Source organism: Hemicordylus capensis, chromosome 2, assembly GCF_027244095.1.
Source record: "Hemicordylus capensis ecotype Gifberg chromosome 2, rHemCap1.1.pri, whole genome shotgun sequence".
Taxonomy (NCBI): domain Eukaryota; kingdom Metazoa; phylum Chordata; class Lepidosauria; order Squamata; family Cordylidae; genus Hemicordylus; species Hemicordylus capensis.
Window position 1 is genome coordinate 327116440 of NC_069658.1, and position 21445 is coordinate 327137884.

At 43.6% G+C, this 21445-nt stretch overlaps 1 protein-coding gene and 1 long non-coding RNA gene across 2 annotated transcripts in view; both read left to right on the forward strand.

Moving 5' to 3' along the window:
* GNAI2 (G protein subunit alpha i2) overlaps window positions 1-21445 on the forward strand; it is a 178480-nt gene that overhangs the window by 97402 nt on the left and 59633 nt on the right. Inside the window, exons 2-3 of the mRNA XM_053296520.1 lie at window positions 1891-1933; window positions 8799-8940. Of these exons, the coding sequence (XP_053152495.1) occupies window positions 1891-1933; window positions 8799-8940 (185 nt within the window). The remainder of the gene's footprint in view (window positions 1-1890; window positions 1934-8798; window positions 8941-21445) is intronic.
* LOC128345110 (uncharacterized) lies at window positions 10847-21333 on the forward strand. Its single transcript, XR_008316270.1, has 3 exons — window positions 10847-10962; window positions 15463-15583; window positions 21182-21333. It is a non-coding gene; the product is annotated as an uncharacterized LOC128345110 (long non-coding RNA).

A 21445-nucleotide genomic window follows, 5' to 3' on the forward strand; every position in this document is an offset into this window, starting at 1 on the left:
AAGCTACCGGCCCTAAAATATATGTAGTAGCCAGTTTGTCTACACAGACCTATGTTAGTTAATTTGGGCATATTGATAGCTTGTAAGGGTAAAAAAGCCTTCCTATTTTCCAGTTTAAAATATTTTGCTGCCTTATTTGCCCCTGGAGATCAGGCAAGTGACTATTTATAAGCATGCATTTAATGTTTTCATCCTGGAGAGAATCCATCTATGTGGCCGCGAAGAGTAGACACTGACTTGATGGCACTTAATCAATCAATCAAATTAATGTTTAATTTGACCTCTGTGTTGAATTTAGAATTGTCATTCATCTTGCTACTTCTGCTTCCCCATGTGCTTTAAATCTTCTGGCCCTCAAGGAACATGACTTCACGCCAGCTGGCATGAAACCTACTTGAGGCTGCTGAAAGCCAGTCTGTGCTGCTGTCTCTCTTCATTTTCGTGGAGATGGAGGAAATGGTAGCATTCACCTTTTTTCTGTAAAGCAGTGTGCAAGACTGCTTTTAATAAAAGGCAGCAGTAGCAAGGTAAAATTGATGCTTGTTGCCAGAGCCTCTGTCCACCTGGGAGGAGAGCTGGTTTTGTGGTAGCAAGTATGACTTGTCCCCTTAGCTAAGAAGAGTCTGCCCTGGTTGCATATGAATGGGAGACTTGATGTGTGAGCACTGTAAGATATTCCCCTTTGGGGATGAAGCCACTCTGGGAAGAGCAGAAGGTTCAAAGTTCCCTCCCTGGCAGCATCTCCAAGATAGGGCTGAGAGAGATTCCTGCCTGCAACCTTGGAGAAGCTACTGCCAGTCTGTGAAGACAATACTGAGCTAGATAGATCAATGGTCGGTATATGGCAGCTTCATACGTTCCTATGCCTGCACCCAAGGATGAGACAGTTTTGTGTGGTGCACACACAACCACCTGGCCGCTCAACCTCAGTCTTTCTCAGGCTTTGATTACATTGATTGTGAGAGGTATGCCATGGTGATGGGGCCTGGCAGGCATCCATGATGGTGGCAGGCATCCATGATGGTTTCCTAAGAGACTTAGCAGGAAAGTCTTGAGGGTTAATGTCATCTCCCCAGAGACTTTTCCATTGGGGTCCCACAGGGTTTCATCCAGTTTAACTCACATAAATGCATTGGGTGGGGTGATGGGTCCATCTTGATGTGCAACATTATCCTACTTTGTTTCTTGCCTCATATCCTTCAGTCTTGGACATTACTCATTCTCTTACTATGGTTGAGGACTGAATAGGCTGTTCCTGTTCCTGTCTGTTGGTTCACGGGGATAGGGCTTTCCACTACTGAAATTTAGTCTCTTCTGATCTCTCAGGTTTGCAGCTTGGGATGCATTTCTGTATTGTGGCTCTAGAATTTTACCAAGTCCAAGAAGGGCCACCTTGGTGTTCTGAAGCCAATGAGTCTCACTGCCCTGATACCCACCCACTGTAGGTATTGGGGATTCCCTCTTTTCTTGTACAAATTCTTCCCACCCACTTTACTCATGTTTAACAACCATGTGATCGTTGCAAACAGGTAATGCACCTAAAACTCACTTAGAACTAGATTCTAAGAATGAGTTAAGGAATGTTTCAGGGCTCTCAGTGGTCAGATGTAATTCTGAACCTGGGCAATGTGCTGGGGAAATCATTGCAAGCTGATGTGTGGGAGGGCATACGGAAAACCCTGTTCCTTGTGTGTTTGAACTTGGCCCAAGGCCTTCCTATGTGAGTTGGCTTTTGATGATACTATTAAGCAGCTAGACCAAACTCTCAGATTTCTAAGAATATGTAATAAGTTATTGGAATCAAGGGAGCTGCACCACTGCTCACACTTCTTATATTATATCCTGAAAGCCTGAGTCAACACTCATATCTTCTTTCTTTCTGTTTTACAGGTGCAGGAGAGTCTGGGAAGAGCACAATCGTAAAACAGATGAAGTAAGCATTCTTATGTATTCAGATATTTTAGTCCTCTGTATTGTGTTCACAAGCTTGTTGTAGCGATACACACTTTTGTGAAAAGGCCCATACAATTTTAAAGCATTAAATAAATTGAATTTTCACTTGAGGCACAAATGACCAGGTTCAAACTATCATACTTTGAACACATTATACAAAAACCCAGCCCTCTTGAGAAGTCCATAATGCTGGGAAATTTGAAAGAGAAGAAGAGGAGGACTAGTAGCAAGGTGGATGGACTCGATTACGACAGCAAAGAATGCACAACTGAGAGACCTTAAAGGCCACGTTGAAGACAGATCATCCCGGAGAGAATCTATCTATGTGGTCGCTAAGAGTCTACACAGACTTGATGGCACTTAATCAATCAATCAATAAATCAATCAACCACATATTTGACTTGTACCATGAAGTCACACAAAAAGGCATCTTTTGTGGATGCTTCGTGCCCCATGCCCTAGAAGTGTGCCAGGATCCAAGCCTCAATGACTTCTGAAAGTGGTGAAATCAAGGCTGGCTTGATTTAAAATAAAATGATTTATATCAGTGATTGAAATAGCTAAGGAAAAAAAGGCCAATTTAACAATTGATTTAATTCAAAACTTGCTTTTATTATTGATATACTTAGAAAGTAAAAGTGGTTGATTGGGTAGGCAGACAAATTGGTTGATTGGGCAGGCAGACTCGCACGTATTTATAATTGAAGTACTGACTGAGCCAGCTGCAGAGATCAGGCAGTTACTAGTCATAAAACAACACTAAGAGGTCTGTTCCACAAGGCCAAGAAGGGGCTGTAGCCTGTTCTGTACCATTCAGTTTGCAGGCTGGCTGGGTAGTTTGTGCTGCTAGTTCCAAAACTTCTCTTATACACATAAACATACACATATATGTGTATATATATATGCACATGCACATACACACACCACTACATCTCTGTAACTGTTGGATGCCTCCCCTCCCACACCACTTTTGTTCCTACAGTGATTGCCTTGGGATAGGAGGGAGGGGAAACAATGACTTCTCTTCCCTGCAGGTACTTTCTGGCTTCTAAATTGTCCTCTTTGAATAGGCAACAGGGAGAATTATTCACATCAATGAATCTTTGCTCTCCTACCTTGCCAGCCTCAGAAGTTCATGTTAGACTAAGTCAGGGGTGCACAACTCAAATGACCTGGTGGGCCGAAACCGACCGTGACTTGGCTCATGGGGGCTGAGGTCAATTTTTAGGGTGCTGATTATTAAAGTAACACTTAATCTCAATCAATTAAATACACCAAATAAAAGTGAAATTAATTAAAATGAATTTCATCAAAATTTAACTTTTGAAGTTCTGGCAGGCCAAGATTAAATTAAAATCAAATGAATTAAAATTCATTCTAATAAAATAAATACAATGCAATCTGTACAAAATACATAATGATAAAATTCATTGCTCTTCCTTTCCACCTCTGCCAAATCACCACACTTAACATAGAGCACTTGTAAGGAAAAAAATTAGAGAAGTTTTTCTCTTAATTTTTGATAAGAAGATTACACTTTGATCCTTCACCACACAGGCTTTTATGAGAGGGAAAGAGAGAAGGGAGGGGGAAAGAAGATAACTCATCTTTAAAAAAAAATTATCAAGGAATTAATGCACACATGCGCACACACACACGGAATTAATGCACATGCACACACCAGGACACACACACCAGGAAGGAATTAATGCATGCACACACACACGCACACATGGAAGGAATTAATGTGCAAACGTGCACACACACGCATGCACCAGGAAGGAGTTAATACACACACACACACTTACTTTTAAACCCTTTAAAAATATATCAAGAAATTAATGCACGCATGTACACACACCAGGAAGGAATTAACAATTACACACACTTTAAAATCCTTTAAAAAAATTAATTATCAAGGAATTAATGCATTCACATGCGTGCACACACACACAAGGAAGGAATTAATGCGTGCACACACCAAGAAGGATATATGCACACACATGCCATGCGGTAGCTATGGGGAGGGAGGCATGCAAGGAGAAATCCCCCCCCCAAAAAAATATCACCGCTGCCACGGCGGGATAGGGCATGGTGTCAGTGGCTGCCTGCAGGGAGAGGGGGCCGAGGAGGGAAGAGTGCCACCTTTTCTTTACCTTTTGCCAGGAGCTGTGGTGGTCTGTCTCCAGCTCTGCTGTCCTCCAGTAACATCCGTGCTCGAGTTCCTCTCCCCAAGCCCAGCGAGCTCCTCTCCCCCTGTCTTTTCAGGCAGCTATTTGCTGCCTGAACAGCGTTTCCCCCCTTTTCTCTCCCTCCAGTGAGGGCGAGAAAAGGGGGAAAACGCTGTTCAGGCAGCAAGTGGTTGCATGGAATGTGAGGGTAAGAGGACCTTGCTGTGCTTCGTAGCCTGGGCCACACCCCCATTGCATATCATGTTCAGGCAGCAAATGGCTGCCTGAAAAGACACGGAGAGGAGAGCTTAGGGCAGTGGGGAAGGGGGCGGGGAGAAGTGGCAGGCCAGGAAAAAAGGGCCAGATGTTGTGCAGGTCTGGACTAAGCTGCCTAACTGACCAACTCCAGGGCTCTCCTGTTTTATTTTATGGCAGCAAAAACTTATGCTTGGGATTTCTAAAGAAAAGTGCCTTTCCTGCAGTACAAGGAATTGATTTGCTCTTGCTCCAGTTGCCCCATGATCTTTTCCTCAAAAACATTGCTGACGACTTCCAGGGATTGAGACAGACCTGGGCTGCTTGGTTGTCATGTCTTGTTTTTATGGCCTTGAGTCCTTACACAGTGGAATGGGATGGATGTTGCTGCTTCTTTCTCTTGTTTTCCTTGCACAATGGAATGTGGTGGGTTTCTTTCTTTCTCTTTTTTGATAGGACCCTGTTGCCTAGCTCTCAGTATCGTATACATGTGCAAATCTAGATCTAACTTGGATTAGGACTGGCAAGGAGACAGAAGGGCTCTTTATACTCTTCCTTTGTTTGAAGAACACTTTTCTTTTTTAGCAGTAGCATGTAACCCTTATGGCATTTCTACAGTCTTTATATACTGGCATTCCATCTTCATACCATACCATTTGCTTATTGTACATAAGACCAGGAGGTGAGAAAGCAAATGTACTGACTGCTGTTTTCAATTAAATTGCCGTTCAGATTGTGCCTAATTTTGAATATGTGGCATGAACTCCTCAACAGCTATCTTGAAGAGCACGTAGAACTCTGTGTGTGAAAACTTAATCTCCTGGCAGCTCAGGGCAAGTTTCCTTTTAATATTTCATTGAGTCCCAATTAAAAAGGGGAAGGTGACATCAAAAATGCATGTGATGGAGATTACATACATTGAATAACACAGAGAAGTAAACAAAGATTAGTTTTTGTAAGGTTGAGAGTGGCAGGCCAGAGACTGCTACTACAGCAGGCAGTGGGAGCCTAAGGCTTTTGAAAGCTTTAACTGAATCTCTACCTAACTGAAACTCTCCCTTCTTCAGATACCAGTTCATGAATTAAAATGATCAGCCCTATTCAGGCATTACATTGTGCATGCGTTCATGTATCTGTACACATGTACATGTTTTTTGTGAGTAACTGTACATGCATTCATTTTAAAGCGAACCTGGGTACAAGCCCCCTCAAATTCAGGGCACAGATAGGAAGTGTACTGTGAATAATTGTATAGACATACACTAGTGGATTTTACATGCATTGAACATAATGTGTGAATAGGGCTATAATCAATGTTCCCTCTAAGTTTTTTCAACTGTGTACGGAATGAGTTTTGTTCTGGGCAGCAGTATCAAGACTGTGTGCACACATGCATTCGGTTGCGGGGGGGGGTGGGTGGGTGGGGGCTCTTCCGAATTCACCCTGAGTGGGATGAAAAATTAACTGAGCAGACATAAAAAAAAACGTGTAAGCAAGGAAACACTGGCTAGAATGTTTTGTAATTCCCTCCTTTAGGGAATAGGGAAGCCATGTATAATGTCTCAAAACAAAAGGATCCTTGAGAAACTGGAAAGAAAAATTGGGGAGATATCAATTATGTTGTCAAGCAGGAGTCAAGTGAGCTTTGAATTCTGTCCATTACTGTGGCTCTGTTGTTTTATAATGGGGCACCAAGAATCAGTGCAAAGAATGTACAAAATCTTCTCTGGGACCCTGTCAGAACCAACTCCAGCGAGCAGAAAGAGGAATATTAAGTCAAGAAAGATCCCCTTTCTGTTTCCTTTCAACTCTCCAGGTGTCCTGTGGCATTACCTTTACCTTTTTTGTGCTGTTATTTTATAGAGTGGTAAAGAATAACTATTATCTTGTTTGTATAGATTAGCAAGAGATAATCCCTAGTTCAAAAAAATTTGTACTGCATATCTATAATGCCAGCACGGCAGGTCTCTGGCTTTTAGGTGTTGTGGGAGTTCTTGAAAAATAAACCATCTGATCTGTCATATTTTAAAATATACATTTGATTTACAGTGATTTACAGTGTCTATTTCTGTTAGGATCTTGTTTGTGGCTGCTATGAGAATGAGGAACTCAGTTCACCTCCAGAACTGGAATTATGCTCAGTATAGGCTAACATAAATTGAGTGATTGTCTTGCTGTTTCACTGGATTTTGTTTGCCTGGATATGATGCTTGTCACAGCAGTATTCTAGAGCTGACCATTTCACTTGCAACCAGCCCCAGTTTGACTGGTTGAGATATGAATACCTAAGTGACCAACAGGAGACTTTCTCTTTTCCCCAGCTAGTAAATGAGTGCATTGGTTCACTTGACAAGCCAACTGAACTGCTGTGCCTTTTAGAACCACCTTAGTAATAATGGAGCCACAGCTGCCCATGAGTTGATTTCAGCTCTGCTATTAGGAAAATAGCCTAGGGAAGCAGAGGCTTGCACTCAGTCTGCGGTTTTGTGATGTCCTGGCTTCCCAACCTGCAATTTATGCGATGATCATACTTAATTTTCCCTGATTGGAAAAAAATTATTAGTGTGTTTAATCCTGTGATGTGAGAAATTGGGCACTCTGTTGTCAAAGGTGAAGATGCATTGTTTTGTCTTCAGTGCTGCCAGTTGGGCTCATAGGAAATTATGTGGCCTAAATTGATGCTTAGACTCCAGTAAAAGCAATAGGAGACTTGTCTGTGTACAGTGTGTTATAGAGGTAAAGTTGTGATGTTGTGTGGTGTCGACTCCTGGCGACCCCAGAGCCACGTGGTTTTCTTTGGTAAAATACAGGAGGGGTTTACCACTGCCATCTTCCGCGCAGTTTGCGATGATGCCTTTCAACGTCTTCCTATATCGCTGCTGCCCAATATAGGTGTTTCCTATAGCCTGGGAAACATACCAGTGGGGATTTGAACCAGCAACCTCTTGCTCTGCTCCTCTGATGAGAAACAGCTTCCATTCTTTCTACAAATATTCAACGTTTGGAAGTTTTCCTCTCTGCCTCCCTATAGTGTGTTATAGATTACAAAAATACACTGGAGGGAGGCAGAGAGGAAAACTTCAAAACACTGAATATTTGTAGAAAGAATGGAAGCCATTTCTCATCAGAGGAGCAGAGACTGCAAAGGGTCTTGTCCTGGCAACAAGGAGCAGAGGACAGGGGTAAGGCTGAGCAGGATGGGTTCTTGTTTGTTTGTTTGTTCGATTTCTAAACTGCCGTTACAGAATAGCTCAGGGCGGTTCACAAATATAACAAAACAGTTAACATCAATCAGTGACTGGGAACAAAGATTTTAAAATACAATAAAGCAGCTTTAAAAAAAATTCAAAACCTTATAAAAACCTGTTACATTAAAAACCCTTTAAAACAATTAAAAAACCCTGGAAGACCAGGCCGAACAGGTAGGTCTTTAGGGCTCTCCTAAATGCCAATAAAGAATTCAAATTATGGATTTCTGCAGGGAGCGCATTCCACAGTCTAGGAGCGGCTATAGAGAAGGCCTAAAGATTAGGAAATGCTTGTAGGATTTCCTAAAGGTCAAGTTCAGAGGACTGGTCTTCTCTTCCCTTTGTTTTAAAACCATAGTAGCCTCCAAGTGGATCTCACTATGAGCCATGATTACTGCAAATAAATCACAAGTGAAAGTGGTCATATGAATCAACCCGTAGGGTTTAGAAGTCAAGGTAAAGCAGGATTCTGAAATGGGGATCGGATCAGAAATCCATCATCTAAGTGTTAACATCAGAGGCGTAACTATAGGGGGGCGGGCGGGGCACGTGCCCCGGGCGCCATCTTTCCTGGCCACGTGGGGGGCGCCGCCATGACCATTTTTTTTTTAATTTTTAATTTTTTGTTAATACAAATGTTTCCTGCTCAGTGCAGCAGCGCTGCAGCAGTCAAGGGAGCATGTCGGTGCCCCCTTCCCCACGAGCGGTCCCTTCCGCGCCGCCTGCACCCCACCCCCATTGCTTTGCTGGCGCCTGGCGGCCAGTCAGTGGCCTGGCTTGGCGGCGGCGGGCGCTTGTGAGGAAAAACCTAAGTATAATGTAGTATGTTGGGGGGGGCGCAGGGGGGGGGGGCGCCATTTCAGTGCTTGCCCCGGGCGCCGTTTTCCCTAGTTACGCCTCTGGTTAGCATATCTGGAAGCTTGCCAAAGGATCCCTCCTTTTCCCTTGTCCATGGACTTTTGTATGACTAATATTTTTCCCCTTAAAGTCAGACAAAGCCAGAGGAAAGGGAAAGCAGCAGGGGAGTTAATTTATTCTGGTAATGTTACATGCAATACCTGTTGCAAGTGACTTTTAAAATACTAGTCTGTGTAAGGGAAGGCAGTATGAATTTGAAATCCATTAGGATTTGACATGCTAATGTGTTAAATCTTCCTGTACTCTTTTCCAGGATTATTCATGAGGACGGATATTCAGAAGAGGAATGCCGGCAGTACAAAGCAGTGGTTTACAGCAACACCATCCAGTCCATTATGGCTATCATAAAAGCAATGGGTAATCTGCAGATTGATTTTGGAGACCCTTCCAGGGCGGTGAGTTTCTTTACTTTTCTGTTCAGTGCTAACCAGTTCTCCACTCACAGTACTGGGCATCAAAATCTAACCCCCACTCCATCTGAATACTGAAGGATTTTTCCTCCGGTGCCAGAACTGATGAAATGTGATTGCTCTTATCAAGTGGGACATTCTAAAGTTCTTTAGAGGTGGGACTTAACGATTCTCATCCCTCCCCTTTCCCATTGCCTAGCTAGCAGGAGCAGAATTAAGCAAGGCACTTGCTTTGTAAATATGAATTGTCCCATTTGCATTGCAGAATTTGACTTTTTGTGGTATAAAGTTTGGGCCACTTGGACAAAAATAAGAATAAAATCCAGACACTCTGTCAGAGTAAAAATACAGTCCCTAGATTTGTACCCAAGTATGAGAAGAGAGAGGGCAGAAGTAGGGTCACTTTACTTAGTTGGGACCTTCTGAGTTGAGCATACATACTGAATTAATACAATCAGGACAGTCTGGTGCAGCTGTGTGTGTGTCCTTTACTTTGAAAATCTGACTAACTTTCCTTGCCCCATCCTCTTTTCAGTTTCATACTTGCCACTTGGCAAACAAGTCTGCTGGCCAGTACATTTTAAAATATTGCCCAGGGAAATATTTCTCTTCCATTCTCCTCTCATCTGGGAGTCTTGCCCTGCTTTTGCTCTGTTTTGTTATAACTATAGCTACCACCAACACATTCGATTTACTGCTAGCCCACAGGCTAAGTACTGGATAAAATGCAGAAGTGGAGTGTTTCCCTACTCAGATGACTTTAGACTGAAGGCCAGTTTATATAGGCAATAAGATCCAAAGTCCACTGCAGACCCTCGGAAATGTGGGGGCAAAAAGAAGGGGTAGGGGTAGGGTGGCGATGGCTTTCAAGGCTTAAGTTGGGCTCTAGCCAGGACAAATATGCAGCTTGCTTTTGCTAGAATTAAACTTGAAAAGGAGGGGAATGTGCCTGGAGCTTCATATAATGGCCTTCCTGAGTGCCTCCCCCCGCCCCCGTTTTCTGAGTGCTCCTGCAACTCACCATAGATCCTCCGAGTATTCTGCTGACATACCTCACTGGTACTTCTTCAACAGTAGTTCCTGTTGGGGTTTTTTAATGTGCTTCTTAGCCAAAGCATGGAACCTGGCAGAATTCCTAGACAGGTAGCACTTCCGTGTAGGATGACACACACACACTGTGCATAAATTGTCACATACATCTGTTTTGCTGCACACACATGATGAGAAGCTTTGATTGGATGCCACTTCCAAAGTACTCATACAAACAACGAGATACACCTGTGACTGGCACATGTGATGGTTTACATGCAACTTTCATCCTTTCCCCTTTGTGTAAGTATTATCCACACAGGCAACATCATGTTGCAAGCAGCCTTTGTTCTATAAATAATGGGTTTTGAGGTTTAGAATAGTGGAAAATTGAGAGAGTGTGGGGTACAGGATGTCAACTTACTCCAGACAAACTGGGATTTAGTGTCTTTTTGAAAATGTATCTGTTTATAGGAGCTTTGTCAGTCTAAAAACAATGTAATATGCTTTTTTTGTTCTCCAGTGACTTCCTTAACGTAGCTTAATCATGGTCTGAACATGCAAAAGGGGTGGGTAGAGGAAGGCTCATTTCCTGATCTTTCTGCTGTCTCGAACAGTTCCACACAGAATCCTCTGAATAAGAAATTGTCCATAAACAATATGGAGGAAGGATGTGATGACACATCCTTTAAAAGGGGTGTGCCTGTGCTTGATGTAATGTTGCAATTTTAGGAAGGTTATAGCAGTTTGCAGCCAACGTGTCACCTAGGCAACCAAGTGGGCCATGACCAGCAGAGGGAGGGGGAGGATTGAGTACTTGTTGACTGTAGTATAAGAGGTCAGAGACTGAGGCTCCTGCTGAGATAAATAAGCTTCCCTATAAACTCTGAGAGAGAGAGAGAGAGAGAGAGAGAGAGAGAGGGAGGGATGCCTGAAGGGGTGACAGTGGGCAGTGAGCTTAAACAGACCATATATAAGGTGACTTGAGACTCAACTAGACTCTGAAATAATAGACTGGGTTTTGTGATTGAGGAACTGGAAATCCTAAAGCAAGTTTAAATGTGAACAGGAGTGCTGAAGACTTTGGCAGGTTTGCTCATCCAAAACCACCACTGAAAGGATTCACAGTTGTAAAAGATCAATTTAACACTCAAAAGATTGTCCAGAGGGAAAGGTTTTCAAGGATAATTTTACTAGGTGGCAGTGGTTTTCACCTATCCATCTCTCCCATTTTGCCTATTCGTTTATATTCACTCCCTTCTCTGCTCGGTTGTGTCAAATATATTTCCACAGAAATATTTAGGGACTTTATCCTCTGTGTTCATTGCATTATTTTTGGCATCAGAGTTTTGGGAAGCCCCAAGCATGATTATTGTTATGCACTGAACTGATGCACCCAAATTCTTGAGTGAGTTCAGCTCTGAATGATGCAAATAAATCACTTGGGTAATGTGTACTGGGAGGAGGTTAATCATTAAACTATCACATCATGCTGTCCTATCCTGCAAAATCTGGCTCCAAGCAGTATGTATGTACGTATGTACGTACGTACGTATGCGTGTACATTATTTTATTTTATATCAAGAATAGCAATTATATATGTGGATATAACTGGAAAAGAAAAGAGAGAGAAAATCCCTTAAGCATAACAATGTACAGGCAGTACATTGTTTGGCAGGCTTTTGGAGCATCTTTGAATCCCCAGAAGTGCCACCTTAATGATATGGTAATGCAGTATTTTTATCTTATCTTATAATCTCATCTTTTATCTTAGATATCTATCTATCTGTCTGTCTGTCTGTCTGTCTGTCTGTCTATCTATCTATCTATCTATCTATCTATCTATCTATCTATCTATCTATCTATCTATCTATCTATCTATCTATCTATCACATTTATATCCTGCTCTTCCTCCAAGGAGCCCAGAGCAGTGTACATAGTTATGTTTATCCTCACAACAACCCTGTGAAGTAGGTTAGGCTGAGATACGCATGACTGGCCCACAGTCACCCAGTGAGTTTCATGAATGAATGGGGATTTGAACTCAGGCAGTCTCCCCAGTCCTAGTCCAACACTCTAACCACTCCACACACACCCCCACACACCACACAATAGGATCTAATGACTAGGGCTGCATCTAGTGAACACTTGGGAGTGGAAGGTGGAGCAAGGAAGGAATGTTTTACAAAGTCTTTCCTTGCTTGTTTGCTTGTGGCTCTCTCTTTCCTTGGTTTGTAACATAGGTACTGTTTCAAAGAAAACACACAAAAAAAGAGAGGCTTCTTCCTTGTGATCCAAGGCAATGTGATAATGTTGCATCATTATGCAACCCGTGAGATGATTTGCCTCTGTGATAGTCACAGAATGAAATCTGAGTGAGGACTTAACATCTCTCCTTCACTCTGAATAAGTGAACATTCTTGCTCTGTTCCACAGTCCTCACCATTGCTGAGATGAGGTGCATTTCACTGGGGAATAGTCTTGTAAAACACTTCCTCCCTAATTTTCTTATGCCAGTCATAAGCTGGCAGAGCACTCAGAAATGTTAGCTCCTCTAGTTAGTCCAAGAATCAAGTCCCTCTTCGTACTGGAGTCGTATTCTCCATTTCATAGGAAAAACTAGAGAATGGCTTATGGTGCTATAGAATTTCTCCAAGTATGAAATCTCCTGCCTCTCCCCAAACCTGTGGAATGCTGACACAAAGGAAAGCTATATCCATTTGACTGAAGGTCAGCCTTGCATCAGTAGCTGCCTGGGCAGTTTTGCTGGAGACTCATAAGACTCACAAGTCTTGAGCAAAAGTGAAGCCAAATAGTTTAATTGAGCAATGGTATTTCTTTGTTTTTTGATGGTTGAAAACCAGAGAGGAGGCAATATTACAGGATAATCTGCTTTTTTGTAGGCCTCAACAAATTTTCTTTGGCTGTAGGAGTGAGACTGCCCTCTGCTCCATAGAGGAAACAGGCACACCCCTTGCCGCTAGCAACACCCTCTGTTCCATGGGGGAGTGGATTTGCTGCTCACCCTCAGCAATGCCCTCTGCTCCATGCGGGTTTGGATGCATCCCCCCTTGCTCAGACAGGTGATGGATTTACACAACCAAGAGGAGGAGTTAGCAAGGAAGGTGGAGGCAGGTTGCTCCCTCCTTCTCATGGTCGTGTTGGTCCATTGCCTGCCTGTACCAGATGGATACGACCAGGGAGCAGCCCACCTCTGCCTTGCTTCCTCTTGTGTCCATCTGGCGCAGGCAGATGATGGGCTGATGTGACTAGGAGGAGGAGGGAACAACCTGCCATGCTTTGCTTGTTCACTCCATTCAGTTGCCTGGCTCAAGCTCCAAGCTTAAATTTCAAAGTGCCATGGTGAGCTGGTGCCTGGAAATGATCAAGCCCAGCTTTATTGTGTGTGCTAAGATCCAGTAGTGGTGCCTCTAGTTTTTTTCATTTCTGTGTGGAATGAGTTTTGTTCTGGGCGGCAGTATCAAGGCAGTGTGTGCACATGTGCATTCAGAATGAGGCTTTCCTGATTCAACCTGAGCAGGATCTAAAATGAACTTGTGAGTGCACGTGCGTGCGCACACCTTAGAGGAAACAGTGCTAAGATCTCTTCTGCCTTTTTCTTTTTGTGATACGACTGAGCCCCTCTTCCTTGTAGTTCTTGTGAGCCAAATCTATGCCCACTCCAAAGTGTTTATGTCTATTTCTCAATAGTAAAAGGGTCATCTGCTTCTATAAAGTGGAGGAGGTTCCATTTGTTCCAATAATTCATTGAGGAAGAACTGTTAGCATTGATTTTGAAGGTGATAAAAGTCATGAATTTGGGATGTGTTAACTGGGAGTTTAGCAGATGAATAACAGTCAAGCCTGGCAAATGAGGAAAACAGTCTAAAGGAGGTAGGGAATGGGAAGGAGAAATGCTCCCTCGTCTGATGAAAAGCTGTTGATGGTAGTGGGATTATCTCTGAGAGATGGGAAAGTGAACTGGAAGCAGATTTATTTATTTTATTATTTTGCATGTTTGACGATGAATTCAGAATCTGAAAGACTAGAAGTATAGACTGAGTCCTAACAGTGGTCTAAGGCAGGGTAGACTTTAGGTAGCTAAGGAGCTACCAGACTTACTTGACACAGCTCTCCAGGCATTTGGGTGTGCTTCACCCTCTCTTCCCTTAATATTTCTTTGGGTGCTCAGGTTTGATTTTACTCTCTCTCAAATTAATTTTCTTTCCGTTTCTTCCCCCCCACAAAGTAGCCTCTTTTGCTTCCCTTCTGTCCTACAGCAAAACTCTCCTGGAATGTAGTGGTTTTGATGTTAAAATCTTGTATGCTGTCAGTGTACATTTTTGTATAAGCTGCCATGTTGTGATTAGCACTACCACCCCATGCTGCCTTGTTGTGGGCTTCACCTTTTCAAGCTGCTGTTTCATGCTAGTAGCTCCCAAAGTTCTGGCAAAAAGAACTTGGAAGCCCAAAGTCTGCCCACCCCTGGACCAAAGGGGACTTGGGGATTTTGGCATTGGAATGACAAAAAAACCACTACAGAACAAGCACTCCTTTTATCTAGGGAATTGGGGTGACAGAACAATTTAGTCTCCCTGAGGAAGCTGGCTGGTGCTGGCTTGAAACATCTTACACGGGACAACAAAGAACCAGTTCTGAGGAATAAGGGTGATCTGAGGCCCAGCAGCTAACTGCAGTAGGTTCCCTTGAACTTTTCTGCATGGAAAGTATGCAGGGACAAGGTCTTGACGAAAGGTTTCTTGATGAATGTCCATATCAGCTATTTTCTAAAGCACTAAAATGATCAAGGTTTTGATAAGGTGTAAGCAATGGACACTGTTGTGTTCTAGACACTTTTAAGCTTCTGCTAGTGTAGGTAGCCACTGTTGCACTCAGTGGGAGAGGTGAGCAGGCTGGAGTTCCAGGAACCCCTCTCTAAGATGGGGATCCTACCTGACCGAAAAGCAGTGTTCCCTCTAAGGTGTGCATGTGGGCACGTACTCATGTTTTTTGATGTCCGCTCAGTCAATTTTAGATCCCGCTTATGTTGAATCAGGAAGGCTCCACTCTGAATGCCTGTGTACGCACACTGCCTTGATACTGCTGCCCAAAACAAAACCTTTTCCACACACAGATGAAGAAAATTAGAGAGTGCCTACAAGCCATCTGACATAAGCTCAGAGATCTTCATGACAACACATTAGGTTCTATCAGACTTGAAGTTCTCCTACTAAAGAAGGGAAAGCAGAAGGATTCCCAGAACTCAGTCTCTCTTCCTGTCCAGTAACAGCTCCTCTCTCAGTGAACATATTCAAGGGTTATGAAAAAGGAAGGTCTTGCTACACTTTGTTTTTTTCATCAGAAATCTGTGTGGAGGAGGCATTCACTGAGAGAGGACTAAGTGAAAGAGTGAGAGTTGTGCTTAGGTTTTTGAGTAAGGGAAATAAGGACTTCATTATAATCTCGCATTTGTTTTAGGTAGCCTGCCAGTGCTCCTCACACTTTAGAGACATCACAGCAGTGTTTTGTCACTTCCAGTGTTGAATTGAACTGGTTTTCTACTCTAACTTCCAACACCAAGTGTATTAAGTTGGTTAAGGTAATGTATCTCTGCACTCATAGAGAATCATGGCCAAGGGTGGCTTTTGATTTTAGCCAGAAACTCAGGCCATGTGTCACTCTAGCCTTTTTCTTTGCACAATTCTGGGTTATAAAGTGGCCCAATCCAGCAACAGAACAAAAGCCACTTATGCCTAGTTGGTTGTTTGGGGTAATTAAACCCCACCAAGGTACCACCAGGTTCAGAAGGACACCAGCATGGCTATCAAGTAGAATCCAGGAAGCTATAAAACAAAAGAAGACTTCCTTCAGAAAATGGAAGCCCTACCCAAATGAAGAGAACAGAAAGGAACATAAACTCTGGCAAAAGAAATGCAAGGAGACAATAAGGGGTGCAAAAAGAGTGTTTGAAGGGCATATAGCTAGAAGTGTCAAGGGGAATAACAAAAATTTCTTTAAATATATCAGAAGTAGAAAACCTGCCAGGGAGGCGGTTGGACCCTTAGAAGATGCAGGCATGAAAGGGATTATTGAGGAGGATAAAGAGATTGCAGAGAAGCTGAATGAGTTCTTTGCATCTGTTTTCACAGCGGAGGATACTGACCATATATCCCCTCCAGAATTGAGTTTCTTAGGCTTGGAGACTGAAGAACTGTACCAATTTGAGGTAATGAGAGAGGATGTTCTAAATTGTCTTGAAAAACTAAAAATTAACAAATCACCAGGGCCAGATGGCATGCACCCAAGAGTTCTGAAGGAACTCAAAGGTGAAATTGCTGATCTCCTAGCAGAAATATGTAACTTGTCCCTACAATCAGGCTGTGTACCAGAGGACTGGAAAGTAGCCAATGTGACTCCAATTTTCAAAAAGGGATCCAGGAAATTACAGGCCAATTAGCTTAACCTGTGCTGGGTAAACTGATAGAAAGCATACTTAAGGACAAAATTGTTAAGCATATAGAAGAAAAGGCCTTGTTGAAGGAAAACCATCATAGCTTATGCAAGGGCAAGTCTTGCCTCACTAACCTTGAGAGTGTCAACAGTCAGTTGACATAGTATACTTGGACTTCCAAAATGCTTTTGACAGAGTTTCCCACAAAGGCTCTTGAGTAAACCTGGCAGTCAAGGGATAAGGGGGCAGGTTCGTGTGTCAATTGGTAACTGATTGAAGGACAGGAAACAGAGGGTAGGGATAAACTGACAGTTTTCACAATGGAGAGATGTAAAAGGGGGTCCCCCAGGGATCTGTACTGGGACCAGTGCCTTTTAACTTGATCATAAATCATATAGAAGTTGGGGTAAGCAGTGAGGTGGCCAAATTTGCAGCAGCCAGAGGTTGCCGGTTCAAATCCCCGCTGGTATGTTTCCCAGACTATGGGGAACACCTATATCGGGCAGCAGTGATATAGGAAGATGCTGAAAGGCATCATTTCATACTGCGCAGGAGATGGCAATGGTAAACCCCTCCTGTATTCTACTAAAGACAACCACAGGGCTCTGTGGTCGCCAGGGATTGACACTGACTAGACGGCACAGTTTACTTTAGGGGAACAGGTAATACTTGCCGATTCCCCTCTTCCTTCTGCAGCCACCTGTGCCTCCCAAGTATATGTTCCTGAGCATCCTCCACCCTGCCGTGTTTTGGGGAAAAACATCCTCCCATGTTTTGGGGAGGCAAAGGCAGCTGCAGAGGGAAGAGGGGATTGGTGAATATTGCCCTCCCATGCACAGCAGAAAATGCTGTTCTGCCAGTGTGAAGAAGTTCATCTAAATGCTGGTCACTGTGTTCCAAGTCTGATCATATGGAGTCTCCTTAATTGTGGTGTTTACAGACAGATTTTGTGAAGGTACAGCGCTGGAATGAGAATTAACTACTTATTTAGAATCGCTTCAGATGATCTGACTTTATGTAAGAAACCAAAGCAATATGGAGCAAAGTCACATGAGAGCAATCTTTCAATAGTTTCTATGCCACTGCAGTAATATGAAATGGGCTGTAGACTGCTTATTGTGTAATGTGGGGTGGGTGGAAGGTAGTTTGAGATTACTGGCAGATTGGATTATTTGCAGTCTATTGTCGAGCATTTCTGACTTCCAGTTGTTTAAAATCAGCAATGAGAAAAAGTCTCCTTCCCCCCCCCCACACAAATTAGGCTTCTAGAATCTCTAATCTCTAGTAACTGAGACTTAAATTTGTACTGGTATATTCAGGCCACCCCTGTAATTGGCTCTATCCTCTGAGCTACCATTTTGAATCCTCAAAGCAGACCTTGAGGCTATTCTCATGACTGCAGGAAAGCAGGCTAAGGGATCCCAGCCCGCTTTCCTGCAGTCATGTGCCGCAACAGGAGCTACGTGGCTCCTGGCAGCAAATCTCACTAAGTCCCCCTTCCCTGTTATACGAGGCTAGTGGAGCAAGCGCTCTGCCAACCTCGTTTTCCCAATTGGGAGATGCTGTGGCACCGCACCAACTCACGAGGAGACACACACACACACACACACACACACACACACACACACACACCCGGGTGGGAGGTTACAGCAAGTCTCCAGGTTTCAGCATGCGCGCGCGCGCACACACACACACACACACCCCGAATGCCCTGCACACTTGCGTGGGGCATCCTGGGACTTCCGGGGGTCAGGTAGCCCCTGATCCCCGCCACCCCTACTGGCCCTGTGACGGAGCCGGTAGTCATGTGGGTGGCCAGTCCGGCTGCCCAGGGTGAGCTTCCTGCTCTTCTGCAGAGAGAGCGGGCTAAGCATAACCTGGTTAGGCTCTACACACGGCTCTACACACAATCCTTGGGTTGTAATAAACAGAACAGATTCCTCAAGCCTTAAATCTGCCCACGAGTGGTATAATGGAAGCTGTGTCAATGGACCTCCCTTTCTTTACTTTGAATGAACTGTTTTTGACAGCACAAATATCACTGACATTCTAGTTCCTCATTTATGTTTGAATATGTTTCTCAGTGCTTTTTGTCCTGTGTGTTAAAGAAGTCTGCCACACTGTGAGGTGTTGCTGATCCCTTCGCTCTTCTCAGTTGTGCTTGTGAGAAGGAAAGGAGACAATACTAAATAAATGTAGCCTTCCCAGACTGATCCTACTCATGTCTGCTGGTTGGCAAGTTGCAAGCAAATCCATACTAAATATTCTCAGGGTTTTGCAACCCAAGATAAGCTATAATTGTGTGTATAAGAACATAAGAACAGCCTTGCTGGATCAGGCGCAAGGCCCATCTAGTCCATCATCCTGTTTCACATAGTGGCCCACCAAATGCTGCTGGAAGCCAACTGGCAGGAGTTGAGGGCATGCCCTCTCTCCTGCTGTTACTCCCCTGCAACTGATATTCAGAGACATCCTGCCTCTGAGGCTGGAGGTGGCCTATAGCCCTCAGACTAGTAACCACTGATAGATCTCTCCACCATGAGTTATCCAAAACCCTCTTAAAGCCATCCATGTTGTTGGATGTCACCACATCTTGTGGCAGAGAATTTCACCAAAAGAGAATTCTCCCCGCAGTTGTCTTTTTTCTAAACTAAAAAGCCCCAGGTGTTGTGGTCTTGCCTCATAAGGAAGGTGCTCCAGGCCCCTGATCATCTTGATTGCCTTCTTCTGCACATTTTCCAGTTCTACAATGTCCTCCTTAAGATACAGTGACCAGAACTGCACTTAGTACTCCAAATGTGGCCACACCATAGTTTTGTATAAGGGCATTATAATATTAGCAGTTTTATTTTCAATCCCCTTCCTAATGATCTCTAGCATGGAATTGGCCTTTTTCACAATTGCCGCACATTGAGTTGACACTTTCAATGAGCTGTCCACCACAACCCCAAATCCCTTTCCTGGTCAGTCACCAACAGCTCAGATCCCATCAATGTAGATGTGAAGTTGAGGGTTTTCATCCCAATGTAAATCACTTTACACTTGCCAACACTGAACTACATTTGCCTTCTTATTGCCCGCTCACCCAGTTTGGAGAGATCCTTTAGGAGCTCCTCACAATCTGTTTTGGATTTCACTACCCTAAATCGTTTGGTGTCCTCTGCAAATTTGGCCACTTCACTGTTTACCCCTATTTCTAGATAATTTATGAATAAATTGAAAAGCACCGGTCAGAGTACAGATCTCTGGGGGACCCCACTTCTTTCTTCCCTTCATTGTGAAAACTCTCCATTTATCCCTACCCTCTGTTTCCTATCATTCAACCTGTTACCAATTCACATATGTACTTGTTCTCTTATCTCATGACTGCTAAGTTTTTTCAAGAGTCTTGATGAGGAACTTTGACGAAAGCTTTTTGGAAATCCAGGTATACTATGTCAACCAGTTTCCCTTTATCTACACACTTGTTGACACACTCAAATAACTCCAAGGGTTCGTGAGGCAAGATTTACCTTTGCAGAAGCCATGCTGGTTCTCTCTGGTTTGTCTCTGGAACAGACGTTAAGCTAACCGGTCTGTAATTTCCCAGATCACCCCTGGATCCCCTTTGGAAAATCAGTGTTAATTTGCTACTTTCCAGTCCTCCAGTACAGAGCCTGATTGTAGGGATAAGTTATATATTTTTGCAAGGAGCTCGGCAATTTCACATGTGAATTCTTTTCCAGACAGTTTTTTAGAACATCATCTCTTGTCACTTCTATCTGACTCAGTTCTTTAGCTTCCGTCCCCAAAAAGCCTGGTTCAGGAACAGGTATATATGATCAGTATCCTCTGCTGTGAAGATGGATTCAAAGAACTCATTTAGCTTCTCTGCAACCTCCATATCCTCCTTAATAAGCCCTTTCATTCCTTCATTGTCTAATGGTTCAACTGCCTCCCTGGCAGGTTTCCTGCATCTGATGTATTTAAAGAAGTTTTTGTTATTCCCCTTGATGCTTTTAGCTGAATGTTCCTCAAACTCTCTTTTCGCCTCCCTTATTGTCACTTTGCATTTCTTTTGCCGGAGTTTGTGTTCCTTTCTGTTCCTTTCTCTTCTCTTCATTTCTGTTCCTTTCTTTTCTTCCTTTCTGTTCCTTTCTCTTCTCTTCATTTGGGCAGGCCTTCCAATTTTGGAAGGAAGTCTTCTTCTTCTATATGGCTTCCTTGAGTTTACCTGTTAGCCATACTGGCATCCTCCTGGACTTAATGGTACCTTTCCTCCTTTTTGGTATACATTCTAACTTATTCATCCATCTTATTTATTTGTTATTTCTCTGTGTAAACTGCCCTGAGCCATTTTTGGAAGGGCGGTATAGAAATCTAATAAACTAACAACAACTGGGGTTTTAGTACTGTGGTTTTGAGTAAACTCCATGCATTCTGGAGTGAAGTGACTCTCCTGATTTTCCCTTTTAGTTTTCTTTTCACCATACTCCTCATTGTGGAGAAGTTTCCTCTTCTGAAATATGTGTTGGCTGTGAATTTGTTTACCTGATGTCAGCTTTGTTTAGCACTGTTAAATCAATACAGGGCTTAAGCACTGACTTCTTGCTGTAGAGAGTGCAAACATATAGGAGGTGGTGAATGCAAATAGGGTGGGTTTTAGGAGTGTGCATGGAATCGTCTGGCCTGGTTCGGTTCGAGGCTGAACGAAACTGGGCCAGTTCAGTCCGGAACCCCCCCCCCCTGGTGTTTGTGGCGTTGCAGAGGGCATTGGCGCATGCACGGAGGCCGCGCGCTTGTACAGAGGCCCAAAGGGGCCGGAAATGTTCAGTTTTACCCGGCCGTGGTGGTGATGAAGAAGGCTGGCGGGGGGAGAGGGAACCCACACGGACACCCCCCCCCGCAGCTTCAGCAAGCCCCCCGAAGGGGCTAAAGGTAATTAAAATGTAACTTAAAAAAAAAAAGAATCGCAGACTGGCTGGACCAGACCCAGCGGTTCAGTTCCGGTCTGACGGAACTGGAGAGGTA